Source organism: Trichechus manatus, unplaced genomic scaffold (assembly GCF_000243295.1).
Source record: "Trichechus manatus latirostris isolate Lorelei unplaced genomic scaffold, TriManLat1.0 scaffold00008, whole genome shotgun sequence".
Lineage (NCBI taxonomy): Eukaryota > Metazoa > Chordata > Mammalia > Sirenia > Trichechidae > Trichechus > Trichechus manatus.
Window position 1 is genome coordinate 27,290,370 of NW_004443944.1, and position 14,723 is coordinate 27,305,092.

Consider the following 14,723-nt stretch of genomic DNA (forward strand, 5'->3'; position numbering starts at 1 on the left):
TGAAGGTTTACAGAACAAAATAGTTTCTCATTAAATAGTTAGTACACATGTTGCCCTATGACAATGGTTAACAACCCCACTACATGTCAACACTGTCCTTACTCAACCTTGGGTTCCCTATCACCAGCTTTCCTTTCCCCTTCTGCCTTCTAGTCCTTGTCCCTGCACTGCTGTACCTCATTAGTCCCGTTATGTTTTATGGAGCTGTCCAATCCCTGGCTGAATGGTAAACCTTGGAGGTGACTTCACCACTGAGCTAAAAGGGTATCTGGGCGCCATACTCTCGGGGTTTGTCCAGTCGCTTTCAGGCCAGTAAATCCGGTATTTTTTGTGTGTGTTAGAATTTTGTTCTACATCCTTCTGCAGCTTTGTCCAGAACCCTCTGTTGTGATCCTGGTCAGAGGAGTCTCTACTGGATTATTTTGAAGCAAATCTAAGATGTTGACTGGAACATTGTTTTTTTGCTGGGGGGGTATTTTTTTTTTTTTAATTGTACTTCAGGTGAAGGTTTACAGATCAAATAGTTTCTCATGAAACAGTAGTATACATATTGTTTTTGGAACTTTATTTAAAAGGTTTTTTTCACTTTAGTCTTGTAAAAAAATTTTTCAGATATAATCATAATATGTCTATATTTGGAAAGTACTACTTGAAATCATTTCAGGAGTGCAACAGTATATATCTTTTTAAATCTTGATTTTTCATTTTAATACAACTGAAATTTCATCAAATTGGCAGATAACATTTTTCTAGAGATTTTATACTCTACTGATCCCAAATTGGACATTGCACGAGAGATTTTAAAAAAAATCGAAAGCCGAAAACTATACAAGTATGTGGGTCAGACTCAGCCAATGGGACAAGAAAAGATTAAAAAGGTAAGTTGAGTTATCAAGCACCTTTCCAGTACTGAAAGGTGTCATGATCTGTGTCCTCCAAGAGAAAACCATTAACCAAGTGTGACAGCACGACACTGTACTCACCCCTTTACATTCATTCTCATTTAATCTTTACAGAATGCAGTGTTCTTAGACCTCTTTTATAGATGGGTAAACTGAGACTTGGGAGAGATTAAATAGCTCACGGAAGCACAGTTAGTGAGCCAGGATTCAAAGTCAGATCTAACTGACTCCAAACCTTTGCTCTCATCCCAGAAATGAGAAGGGGGCCTCAAATTTTGTCTAAATTTAAAGGCAGGAAAATGGATCTAAGGATGAGGGACCTCAAAATAAGGTATCTATATGACCTTCATTGATACTCTGAGGACCTATTTTTAACTACTTAATTTACTTCACAATATATCAGGTTCTCCCAATTGCACATAATCTGTCTTATATAGTTCCAGTATCCATTTTCCTGTCTTGCTGTTGAAGGTCTTTCTCTTTGCCAGAAAGCCAATGTCTTAGTTATCTTGTGCTGCTGTAACAGAAACACCACAAGTGGATGGCATTAACAAACATAAATTTATTCTCTCATAGTCTAGGAGGCTACTAGTCTAAATTCAGGATGCCAGCTCCCAGTGAGGGCTTTCTCCCTCTGTCAGTTGGGGGAAAAATCCTTGTCATCAATCTTACCTTGTCTAGGAGTTTCTCAGTGCAGGGACCAAGGACATGCTCTGTTCTCGCTGCTTCTTTCTTGGTGCCATGAGGTCTCTCTCTGCGGCTTCACTCTCCTTTTATTTCTTGTCAGATAAAAGGTTGTACAGGCCATACCCCAGGGAAACTCCCCTTACATCCGGTCAGGGCTGTGACCTGAGTAATGGTGTTGCATCTCACCCTAATGCTCTTCAACATAACCTAATCTTGCCTCATTAACCACAGACAGAGGTTAGGATTTACAACACACAGGGAAATTATATCAAATCACAAAATTAGGACAACCACATAATACTGGGATCATAGCCTAGCCAAGCTGACACATATTTTTGGGGGACACTATTCAATCCATGACAGCCAGTAACACGAGTCATACTGATAACCACATTTTACTTCGTAATACTTCCCTGGGTAATATTTTACCTCCTTTTGTTCACTAATAGGTTAATACCTGATTTTTTCAAAATATGAAAAATGTGTTATACAGATTCTCTATGTGGCTTGTTTAAAGGATGGCAAAGGCAGGAGCTATATATTTGTTAGGGTTATCTACCCATTTTTTTCTAGCATAGTGTGTCATTTTCAGAGCACGAACACCTTCATGGCGTAAACATTTAGTGATGAAAAACTTGAGTTCTGACATGAAGAGTCTTGCCTTTTCTAGGAGAACTATGAATCTCTTCCACAAGAGGTTGCTGATGCTAAACCTGGTCCTGATGTATTGCTGCAAGCTGAACTGAAGGCTGAAGATTTCATAGTGGATGTAAGTAGTTAGCCGGATAACATAATAAGACTTTTTTTTTTTTTTTATAAGATAAAGTCCCTGTCATTATAAAAGTATTACATGTTCATTATAGAAAATTGGGAAAATACAATTTTTAAATTTTCTTTGACATGTTTTATCAATATTTGTAATATAATTGTGATCACATGGCTAATACCAAAAAAAAAAAAACCAGACCCACTGCCGTTGAGTCAATTCTGACTCATAGTGACCCTGTGCCCTAAAGCAAAGATAAGATAGCAGGAAGGAGTAGAAAATCAGGACAAAAGGAAATGGGGAGAGTGCTGACACATTTTGGGGAATGAAACCAAGGCCATGAAACACTTTATGTACAAACTGTTGAATGGGTTATCTACTTTGCTCTGTAAACTTTCACCTAATGCACCAAAAAGAAAAGAAATTGCCCGCCCACACACACACACACACACACACAGAGGAAAAGACTTTGACTTCTATCTTCATAGAGGCCACATTCTCTGATGAGAATGCCAAACAGTTTTCTTCTGTTTCCTATGAGAAATTCTTTTCAGAGTTCTACTCTTCTGAAATCTCAGGACAGTGTTCCCCCTTATAGGTACAGTATGATTATAACAATGTGAAATTTTTTTATAGAAAACTGACATAAAAAAACAAACATTTTTTAAAACATTCCAGTCAATGTCTTCAAACTAATGCAGTGAGTGGAGAAGGCTAAAGATGAAACAAGACAGCATCTCATTTGTTACTTTCTTGTTGACACATCTTTGAGTGAGGGGCAATCTCTCCAGATCCATTCTTTGCCAAGGGATACAACTAATGGATTGCCCTTGGACTGAGTCTTTATTTACTTGGCTGCTGGTTGAAGTGCCTCAAATCTGCAGGGCAAGCTGCAGTTTTCTATTTCATGGAAAATTTCATTCCCCAGAATGTTTTCCCTGCACTCTCTGCCCTTGCCCTCAGTACTTTATTTCAGGGACTGTATCACTGTCAATGCAGTGGGCTACTTCTACTCAACTCCCCAGTCTGCTTTTTTTCCTAATGCACGTAGGGTCACAGTTAACTTGAAGAGGCCATGCATAGGAGAAGATACATACATGGCTGTTAGACATGAAAAGAAGTTTAACTTTACCAGTAATCAATTAAAGGCAAAGTAATGCAGCAGTGAGGTTTTATTTTATTTTTTACCATCCGACTTATAAGAACAAAAAATACTATAAAATTCTCTATTAATAAAGGTACATGAAAATGGGAGTGTAAGTTGGGGCAAGAGACCCAATTAGAAGTACATTCTAAAATTTTAATTGACCCACCAATTTCATTCTAAGGATTTGTCCTAAGGATATAATCAATTTTGTAGAAAAATTACAAATATATTTATTGTGTCATTACCATAGTTTAGAATTAGGGGGAAAAATTTATATATCTATCAACAGGGAATACGGTGGGATAATGCAAATATTAAAAGTTGTTTCTAACATGGAAAGATGCCTATAATATAATTTTAAAGAGCAGTACATACAATATGATTTTACGTACATTTCTTTAAATGTATGTGTTTATATACATGGTGTGTATGCAATGAGCATGCTGAAAACATGCTGGATATATCAATGGTAAAATGTTAACATTGTTTCTACCTGGGTGGTGGAATTGCAGGTGATTTTTTTTACAGTGAGCATGGTACAAGAGTTTCATAATCAGAAAAAATAAAACTTTGCATTTTAGTATGAGGAAAACCAAAAAACAAACTTGTTGCTGTCGAGTCGATTCTGACTCATAGTGACCCTATAGGACAGGGTAGAACTGCCCCATGGGGTTTCCAGGGAGCAGCTGGTGGATTCGAACTGCCGACTTCTTGGTTAGCAGCCAAGGTCTTAACCAGTGTGCCACCAGGGCTCCTTCCTGTATCCTGAGAAGGCAAGTAAAATTGCTAATTAAATGTCTTATTATCATACATTAGCATCACGGTTTTAGTTTGACAGTGTGCATGTATTTATGTGGTGCATTTGACCATATGTAGCTCGTTTTAGAACCGTGTATAGTAAATTTTATGACTATGTAATGGGATATAAAATGTGACTTTACTATGTAGAATTATTACAAAGATTCATAGTTGTTGGTCTGTAGCTGCTTTTTTGCTTTTGAGTCCTTGGTTAGGAATGGGATCCCCAACTATTACAAATTACCCTTCTGAGAAAATACGTTTTAGCAAGTCTGATTTAGGGAGGAGTTTCCTGTGATACATTGTGGAGAAAATAGAGATTGCCTTTTATTCATATTCTAAAGCCATGGAAATAAGTACCAAAGAGCTAATGGCACTCCTTAAAAATTGCTGAGAATTTGGTTAGTGTTCATACCTCACCATGGTGTGTCAAGGCTGCAGCACGTATCTCCCTGCATGAACAACACCCAGGAGAGAGGCCCGTGATAACACCAGCTCTGGGGTCATGGGGAGGGCTGAGCAGCTGTTCCCCTCTAGGTGAAGGGATGCAGTAGACCGCAGAGGATGGGAGAGCTGGCTGTGTACTTCAACTCCTCAGTCTCGGTCGTGGGCCACAACTGAATCCCACTGCCCACCTTTGTCTCACAGGCTAAAGGCAGTATGACTACCAAACATCATGTACCTGTTTTCTTCAGTCATCTCTCACAGTGTAAGCTCCTCTTAAAAAACCATCTGTTCCCTTCCACACCATCATCCCTAGGTTACTGTCTTTTTTCCCCCTGATTCATTTCCATAAAACCTGTCCATGGAACCTTTGGAACTTCCACTCCATAATTAACAAATTCTTCTTATCCTCAGACTCTGCCTTTACTGCAACCTGGTTGTCCCCTGAAAATCTGCTTCCTCTGCAGCCCCTTCATGAAAAGCCCATTCCTCAGGGTAAGGAGACATTCCTGGTCATCAGTCCTCCTGCTCCCTAGTACCACTTCAAGACCCTACCAAGACCCCTGTCCTCTGATGCTTTCATCCTCAAACCATACCCACCCTCTTACCATCTACTGTCCTCTTACTTGAAGATTTGCCATGGACTAGAATCTTCCTTTCCATTCTTAATTCCTGCCTTTATCCTGAGTGACTTCATAATCCACATGGCCAACCAGCTCTTTGATCTTTTCATCCTCAGTGACCTCATCCACTCCACCTCAGCCAATACTTGCTGAATATTATCAACACTGGAAATTACTCTCCCTCTAAAACTACTAATTTAAGAAACCTAGTTTCTATTCAGAGCCCTGGTGGCACAGTGGTTAAAAGATCTGCTGCTAACCAATAGTTTGGCAGTTTGAATCCACCAGCCACTCCTTGGAAACCCCATGGGGCAGTTCTACCCAGTCCTATAAGGTCACTATGAGTTGGAATCAACTTGACGGCCACAGGTTTGGTTTTTTTTTTTGTTCTCAATTCCCAAACCCCTTTCCTCCTACTTTCTTGTTCCTACCTCATCAGGACCTCCAGTTTATTGTGTTTGTCAGCGGCCTTCCATCTTTATTTCTCTCCCAATCTAACTTATAGATTCTGTGATCCATTTATTCAGTCACTTTCTGCGGTTACCCTTAACTCCCCTGCCCTTCTTTTGTATCTGCCTAACAAAAAGCCGAATGACCCCTGTGAATCTAAACTTCTCCCAGTCTGTATCTGGACAGATAAATGCTGCTGGAGAAAATCTCTGTACTGACATCTCTAGAAATTCATGGTCACTAACTTTAGCTGGGTCCTCAGTACGGCCAGCAGGCTGAGTACAGTTCTCCCAGTCTCTCAAACCCACTTCACTCCCTCAAACCTCCAACCGCCATCTGTATTCACTCTTAGTAAATTACCCAACCTGGCCTCTGATTTCAGTGGAAAACATAGGCCCTTGGGTAATAATTCCCTCAGACTCCCGCCACCAAATAAGCAAGCCTGCCTCCACCTGCAGCTGTATTGAGCCTTCCCACTGTTACCGTAGGGAAATGTCTCCTCTTATCAGAGGCTAAGGGTAATCCTTCTACTGGCTATCTGGAGCAGCACAGCACGGCCCAACAGAGCTTTTCTGTGGTGATGGAAAAGTTCTATATCTCTGCTCTCCATTTCAGTAGCCACTAGCCACATGTGGCTATTGACCGCTTGAAATGCAGCTACTGCAACTGAAGAACTAATTTTTAAAGTTGTATTTAATGTCAGTGACTTTAAAGAAAAAAAGAAAAAACCTGGCTGGTGGCCACTGCATTGGGCCGTGCAGCTGTCGAGCCCACTGCCTCATAACTTCTGTTGAATCTTACAGTCGTTTCTCGCCTCTCCCGTTTTGACTTTCCCATCAGCAGTTAAACAGGCTTTCAGCTTAAGAAAATAACAAACACCACACTCCTGTTCACTCCTCTCTTCTGCTTCAGGGTGCAACTTGTGGAAAAGTTGTCCCCACTTAGTTTTCCTAGGTACCATATCCCTCTCCCGGTACTTCTCTCTTGCCTCCTCTTAGCAACCAAACTTCAGAGAGTTAATCTTCTCTTTTTTACTTCTCGCTTACTCCTGACCCTTTTTTCTGACACCTTCACTACTAAAACTACTCTTGTCAAGATCAGTAATGACTTCTGTGTTGCTAAATCCAGCTTTCAGTCATCTGTTTCTCAGCGCTGTTTCTTCCACCTGGAATTCTTTTCTTTCCTACCTTGTTGTTAGTTGTCGAGTTCATTCTGACTCCTGGTGACTCCATGTGTGCAGAGTAGAACTGCTCCCTAGGGTTTTCAAAGCTATGATCTTTTAGAAGATCTCCAGGCGTGTCTTCCAAGGCGCATCTGGATGGATTCGAACTGCCAACCTTTCAGCTAATGGTACTTAATCGTTTGTGCCACTGAGGGACCACTTTTCCTACCTATGCTTGGTTAATTCCTACTCACTTAGTGAAGTCACTTTCACAGGAAAACATTTCCAGTTATTCCCTAACATCCCAGACTCTGTTGTTGCTATTGTGTGGTGTTGAGTCACTTCCAACTCATAACGACCCTACAGGACAAGTGGAACTGCCTCATAGGGTTTCTTAGGTTGTAATCTTCACAGGAGCAGATCGCCAGGTCTTTTCTCCTGCAGAGCTGCTGGTAGATTTGAACCACTAAACTTTCAGTTAGCAGGCCTCCTTCAGTCTCTGTTAGGTGCTGTGTTATATAGTTTCACAGCACCCTTTGCTTTTCTTTGGTAACTCTTTTAACAGATATAATTACAGTGAAACCTGTGAGGGCTGGAACTCGACAGTACTGCCTTGTTTCTCTGAGTCTCACAAGTTTTCTGTCTTTGACAGGGTGCTTGCAACTTTTCTATCACTGTCTATTAAGAATCCTACCTCATAAACACCCAATGAGTTTCCCTTTTCTGAAGGGTTTCCACCTTATACAGGTTCTGGCTTTCTCAGGTTTTACTGTATTTATTCAGTCTCAATCTAGGCTGCATGGTCTGTGGGACCTGGAACTGTATACAACATTTCTCTGTTGTATCTGTAGTGCCCAGCACAGTGTGTATCACATAGCAGGTGTTGAATATATACTTTCTTTTCCCCCAGATTTCAAAACAAAACCCTATGGGTCATGCACCAGAGTTATTTTTATTGCACTGTGAGCCACCTTAACAGTACAGTTGCTTCTGAACCTCCAGAGAGCTCTACTCGTTTTCTTGTGATGCCCCTACATCCCAAAGTCAATTCTCATGGTTATTGTGTAAGTGATCACTTATGTATTGCTTTTATTAAGGTTATCAACATGGATTACGGAATGGAAGACAAGAATCCTATTGATCACGTTCGCTTCTATTGTAAGAATGATCCCAACAAAGCAATCAGAATTACTAAAGATCAGGTAACTGCTTAGGTATAATAACAGTATATTAGTGACATTTGGCAAATCATCACAGTAAATTTGCATTTTACATGCAGGTTAGGCTCTGAAGTCAGTGCGTAAGGAAAAAAAAAAAGGCATATCTTTAAAAAAATCAAAGTGTACCTGATTTTGTGTAGAATTGACCATATTAAGAGCCAGCTTTTCCTGTTTGCTAAACATAGATGAGAACACTGTTTTTGGCATAGAGACTAGGTTATAAATCTGGTGAGAGGACGGGGCTGTATGGTTGACTTCGTGTAAGTTAAATGTGCTTATTTGCATATCTTATTATGAAAGTCTGTGGTCTATATATAATCATGTAATACAAGACTTTAGTCTTTTATTAATTGGCATAAAATCATAGGATATTTTGTAATGTGACAACTATCACAAATTCTTTTCTTTGGGTTATGATTGAGATAAAATAGCAAAACAGTGTGGTGCTTTTCATATAACAACAAGAATGCCGCTTAGGAGTTTAGGGAAAAGCTCATCTGTCTCCAGTGTGTGAATTTAAGGTGACAGTGAAATCTTTTCTTCCTTAAAAAGGTTTCACAACTTCTGCCTGAGAGATTTGCAGAGCAGCTGATTCGAGTGTACTGTAAGAAGACCGATAACAAGAGTTTGTATGCGGCACAACAACACTTTGTTCAGTGGTGCGTAATCAGAGGTTTCACCAAGCCACAGGTGGGTGGTTATTATTCACATACTTCGCACAATTTTTCATTTGTAAATTAAAAACCAAAAGAAATCCTTCATACCCTCTGAAAAGTTCTCGTTTAAATTATAGTCATTTAGTTATGGCTTTAAAAATGAAGTCTTTCGCTTTAAGCTTTCCTTTTAAAGTGTCTGAATTTGTATCTACCAGTGGTTTCTTCCTACACCAGTTGAGAGTGGGTGCTTTGTTTATCATTTTTGTCCTAATAATAAAAGATAAAAATGGTGAACATGCGAATAGTACTTTATAATGTTCTCAACAGTGTCTCATCCAGTCCTCCCAGTAGCCCTGGGAGATGGGAAATGTTTTTCTGGGAAAGTAGACCCCATCTTTTAGAGAAGGTTACTGAAGCTGAGTAGTTAAGTTGTTTAGGGCCATGTGCAACTGGTAATAAGCTTTGTAACTCATTATTTCAAACGTACTATTCCCAAACCTGGTTATTTTGGTATATTAGTACACTATTTAAATTCTCTACTAACAAGAGAATTGAGGAGAAGAGGAGCCAAGCTGTAATTGTCAACCTTGTTGAGAATATTGTTAAAATTGTACCTTATTGACTTACACATAGTAGGCGTCTGGTACGAAGAAAGTGACTGATGTTTGTTGACTGAATGAATGAGTGTAGTAGGCAGGCAGGTGGGAAGCAGCATTCTGTTCCTAGTCTAGTACTCCCTCATAATCCCATGGTTGCCTTTTTATCCGTGTGTCAGATGCTGAAGGGAACAAAAAGGAAAGGGTAGCCCAGTAAGTCCATACTTCATCAAATGCCAGAGGGAATGATACAAGTAAGTTCTGTTAGGATTCAGAGAGTTGGGAGAGCTGTAGAAAAACCTTGTGACAGAGGGAGGATTCTACCAGATCCAGAAGGCTGAATTGCATCTGGGTGCGTAGCAGGGAGAAGGGTAACATTTTTGGCAATGAGAGCAGCATGAAGGCATGAAACTAGAACAAGTTGAGTGTGTTTAGGGCACCATGAGGAGACCAGTCTAACCAGAGTGGAAAATTCTTGTTGAGTGGTGAGAGGCTAAATGGGAAAAATAGACTAGATTATGGAGAACCTTGATAATCAGCTACGAATGAGCATTGGGGAGGGAATCTTTCAGAGTATTCACGACTTACCATGCTCTACTGTAGTTACCACTTACTTGTGTGTTTGTTAAGGTCCCTGAGTGACACAAATGGTTTGCATTCAACTACTAACCTAAAGGTTGGTGGTTCTATCCCACCCAGCGGCACTGTGGAAGAAAGGCCTGGCAATCTGGTTCTGTAAAGATTACAGCCAAGAAAATCCTATGAAACAGTTTTACTCTGTAACACGTGAGGTCACCGTGAGTCAGAATCAACTCGATTGCTATGGGTTTGGTTTTGGGGGTTTCTTGTGGGTTGGGGGTGGGTGTTTATCTCCAGCGAGAGTGAGATGCATAGGAATCCGAGACTATGTCTGTCTTAGGTACTGTAACACCTAAGGAAACTAAACCACTGATTAAGAAACAAAACTCTAGTGGCAGATGAATTGGAACTTGGAGAGACTGGAAGCAGAGAGACAAGAGGCTATTAAAGTTATCAGCAGTGTGGTGATAACTGCCTGAAATTTAGGTATGTTCATAATTAACAAGTATATTTGCCAGACCCTGTGTTAAGTATATTTTCCAGGTTAGGTACAATGGATGTAACAGTACCTAAGACCACATAGTTCCTTATTCCCATGGATTTCTCTCTAGGTGGGAATAACAAACACACAAGGAAATAACAATTACATCGGCATGGTAAGTGCTCTGAGGTGGGTAGTACAGAGTCTTGGAGCAAAAAAGACTTGGTTCGTCGGGAAAGGCTTTCTTAAAGGACATAGAAGCTGAGACCTGAAACATGGGTGAGAAGGAGTTAGCTGGGTGAAAGGCACAGAGGTGCTGGGGTGTTCAGGCAGAGGCACGGTAGGGGTGTGCCAGAAGATGAGGAAGTGGTGCATTTAGAGGAGGAGCATAGAGTGGGAAGGAGACTGGGGCATTATCCATAGTCTTATAAACCAAGACCAATGGGGAGCCATTGAAGTGTTTTAAGCAGGGGAGCCACATATTGAAGTTTGCATTTATAAAATTCACTAGAGTTGAGATTAGATTGGGAAGAAATAGAGATGAGTTTGAAGACAAATACTGCTGACTTTGAGATAGATAGGTCCTCCGACTGTGGCTGTCATGGCCGCTGAATGGCTGTGTCAGTCAGATCCTGTGCTGGGTTGTTCAACAGAAGAAATTTAATATGAGAGAAGAAAGACAAAGTTTTGGCAGAGGTAAGTGAGCCAACAGAGGACAGGGAGACAACAGCATGATGCTGCTACCACCTTTAGGGTAGGAGGGACCAGGGGAGGTGATGTGAGTCCCCGAGCTGGGGCCACCTGCAGAAGCTAGAATCACAGAAGAGTCAAGGCCACTGCTGCCCGACCCAGAAATGGGTGGAGAAGTACCCTGGCTTTTCTGCCTTCCTCTTGCCTCTAATCTTCCAGCAGTGCTTCCCATTGGCCAGACCTAACTGGAAGTCAGTAAGGTTGGGAGCTAGGAAATGTAGTTTGCAGGACAGTCCCTGAGATGCAGAGTAGAACCGAGGAAGAGTGGGAAATGAATCTGAGCACAAAGAGGCAAATGAGAAGGACAGTATCTCACCACAGACATTATTTTCTTAATATAATAGAGGCTCTCAAAGATCCTATACCGTCATATAACCAAAGAGAATCTATCCACAAGCTCAAGAACAGTAAGATAGAGTCAGGCGTTAGAAAGCCTCTGCTTTCAAATCATGGTGTCACTTCACTTTGAGGCCATCCCTCACTTTGGGTGGAGGAGCTCATTTGACTGGAGCTTACTGCTGATGGGGCCAAGGTTGTAGGTTTGATTGCAGAGAAAAATTCATGTTTTACAGGTACATAGTGTCATTCCCCTTTTTTCCCATCATATAGACCTGGGCCATTTATCACAGAGAGGACCAGGCAAGAGAGGAGCAGGGGTCCAGTACAGCCCTTCTTGCTCCTGGAAAAATGGAGCAGAGTTGCGTTCTGTGAAAGGGTGTGAAGGTTGAAGGTTGTAAAACTGGGTAGTCTTAGGTACTGTTACATCCCTTGGCAGATGCTTCCAGCCGTCTTTGAAAAGAAGAAGTCTGATGGCTTTTGCCATGAAGGCTGTTACTGTTTAGGACTGTGGTGTTTCTAATTTGAGCCAAGCCCAGGACATATATATGATTTGGGGTTTCTCAAGAGTAAGTATGTCTAGAAGCAAACTATCTGCAAGAGAAAGGCATGTGTACTGAGACCTTTACTTAGAAATAAAATGAGTAACTGGCTTTTCTCTATTTCCCACTTTTCTCTCTCTTCCTTTTAGGATGGCGATGTTATAGCCCCACTCATAACACCTCGAAAACAGCAGTGGAATTGCCCAGATTTAGCCCAGAGTTCAACTCATCACCAAGAAGCGCCCAAACCAAGAGTCCGGCTTTTTAAGGATTGACCCTGTGTGAAATGTGACAAAAAGCCCTCTCTCCCCAACACCATTAATTTAGAGACTTTGATCAGAGTCCCACAAATTTAGTGACAACTAGGGCTTTTTATTTTATATTTTGAATGTACACACATGCTGTAGCTAAGTAATTTTTTATTCAAAGAAACATTAAGTATTAGGTAAATCTTGCTATACGTGCTGTGAAAAGTATAGCCTTGCTTATTTTTAATATTAATTAAAACCTTTCTCCTTTAGTAGTCTATTTTCTTAGAATACCCACTCTTTTATATACTCTGAACTCTTATGACAAATGATTGTTTGTTTTTCTTTTTTTAAGATCTGGAAATGAGACAAGGGTACACATTGGAATTTGAAACTGGAATTGTCATGAACAGCCTTGGTTAAACATAAAATCCTAACCCCCAAATGTAAGGATAACCAAAACACATTGTCATCAGCTCAATTCCAATGCATAGCAACCCTATAGGACAGAGCAGAACTGCCCCATAGGGTTTCCAAGGCTGTAAATCTTTACAGAAGCAGCCTGCCACATCTTTCTCCTGTGGAGAGGCTGATAGGTTCTAACCTTTCAATGAGCAGCCAGAGTGCTTAACCAGTGTGCCACCAGGGCTCCATAAATGTGAGGATAGCCCTCCTTATGTCATCTAAAGGTAAGTGAAAGGCGCCTTTCCTCACCCTTTTCACCCCTTATTGCACTGCCAGGTTGGGGTAAACAGCAGGAGATGAGGTCTAGGAGTGGGCTCCAGCCCTTTCCTGAGAGGCCCGATTAAGTTATTCAGAAGATGTACAGGCTCTGGCCTCTTCTTGAGTGAGACGTAGAACACCTTTGGAAGCCTCAGTGGCAGAGGGACCCCCTGGACCTGGCTGCTCTCTGGGTCAGTTGCGGTTCCAGACCCAGGCAGTTTCTTTCTTTCTTTGCTGACTACTCACTGCCCAAGTTCCTAGGGCTTTACCTCTGACCTCCCTTCTGTAACTCCCTTGTGAGTAGATCAGAGGTCATCACAGGAACATTCCTTAGGGCCTACTCAGAGTTGGGACTTCATTTTTGCTATTTCAGTGCATTTTATGGGTGTCAGAGCAAAGACTGCGGTGCCTATGCTGAGATTAGTGCTTACCCAGTGAATTCCGTGTTCCCCGTGTAACTTTATTTTTCTAACACTTTCTCTTTACCTCCAGCAGTGGAGTAAGCACTACCATGGTTGAGCACTAATTCACTCTGCCAAGGCAACCTCCTCACATCCCTAGTTCTGCAGAAGTTCACCAAGGACAAAGACTGGGGTTAGAGCCCAAGCTGGTGATGTTCAGAGGGTCTTGAAGATGCAGGGCAGTGGGGGATGGAAGCTATAGGCCCCTAACATCTTATCCTTTGACACGCCCTTGACAAAAGCCTCCCTGATAGGTTAGGAGTAAGGAAGCAGCCAGCATAAGCAGGAGGAACCCAGGCCACAGGCCAGGTTAACCATGGAGGGTTGGGAGTCCTCTTGCCTTCTATTGTATAACCAGGTTCTGTTCGGTTGACACTAGGATGAAAGTATTTGAATGTCTCCTATCTTGTATTACCCCTCCCCCCATCCCTCATTAGACTATTAAAGTTTAACCATAATCCATAGGAGAATAGTTGAAACCCTTCTTCCCCCACCCCCACAGTGATGCTATACAGATGGCATATCATTCACATGTGGGCTTATAGAAGCACAAGTGAGATTGGCCAAGATACTGGGTGCTGGTGTCATGGCTGTCCTAGCCAAAGACCTCTAAAACATCTAAGGGGAGAACTACAGGTCTCAGACTTCGTGTGCCCAGACCCAAGGTCAAGAATGTAATTTTTTTTTGTGCTAAGATTGCTTAATTTTTGCATATCCTACCTTTAAATCATTGTGGTTTACTCTGGAATCTTGTAGTCCCAATATTGTATCATTGTGCTCTGAGAAACAACTTGAATCTGTTTTGTTTGCCTCTTTTGTTACAAATAAGGCAGCTGCACTTTATGCTCTTTGCAACTGTTGTGATTATGATAACTGTGTACCATTCACAAGGTTGAATTTTTCTTAAGAAACATCTTCACTATGTGTATAAAAAGGGAAGCTTTAACAGCTTAGCCTCTGGAGTTACTGAACATTGTCACCTTGAGAATGTAAAGGAACTGCAAGTTAAAATGACTGGTTACTTCAGTTGGGTGAGGGAAACAGCTGCAATAAAGCTTTGTGAGTGTATCTCCATCTTGAAACCCGAGGTGTTCTCCTTAGTGACCCTCTCGCACTGGTTTTGTGCCCAATTTTGACCCTTTGTGCAAAGGA

General features: G+C 41.3%; 1 protein-coding gene across 2 annotated transcripts in view; it reads left to right on the forward strand.

The window, feature by feature from the left end:
* Window positions 1-14,653, forward strand: part of SAMHD1 (SAM and HD domain containing deoxynucleoside triphosphate triphosphohydrolase 1) — a 51,999-nt gene extending 37,346 nt beyond the window's left edge. The window contains exons 12-17 of one of the 2 annotated variants that reach the window (XM_023724828.1): window positions 739-878; window positions 2,260-2,358; window positions 5,159-5,239; window positions 8,077-8,181; window positions 8,752-8,889; window positions 12,289-14,653. In XM_023724828.1, coding sequence (XP_023580596.1) covers window positions 739-878; window positions 2,260-2,358; window positions 5,159-5,239; window positions 8,077-8,181; window positions 8,752-8,889; window positions 12,289-12,414 — 689 coding nt within the window. In that variant the 3' untranslated portion in view covers window positions 12,415-14,653. The remainder of the gene's footprint in view (window positions 1-738; window positions 879-2,259; window positions 2,359-5,158; window positions 5,240-8,076; window positions 8,182-8,751; window positions 8,890-12,288) is intronic. The other variant, XM_004370368.2, reaches the window with a different exon arrangement.
* The last annotated feature ends 70 nt before the right edge of the window (window positions 14,654-14,723 follow it).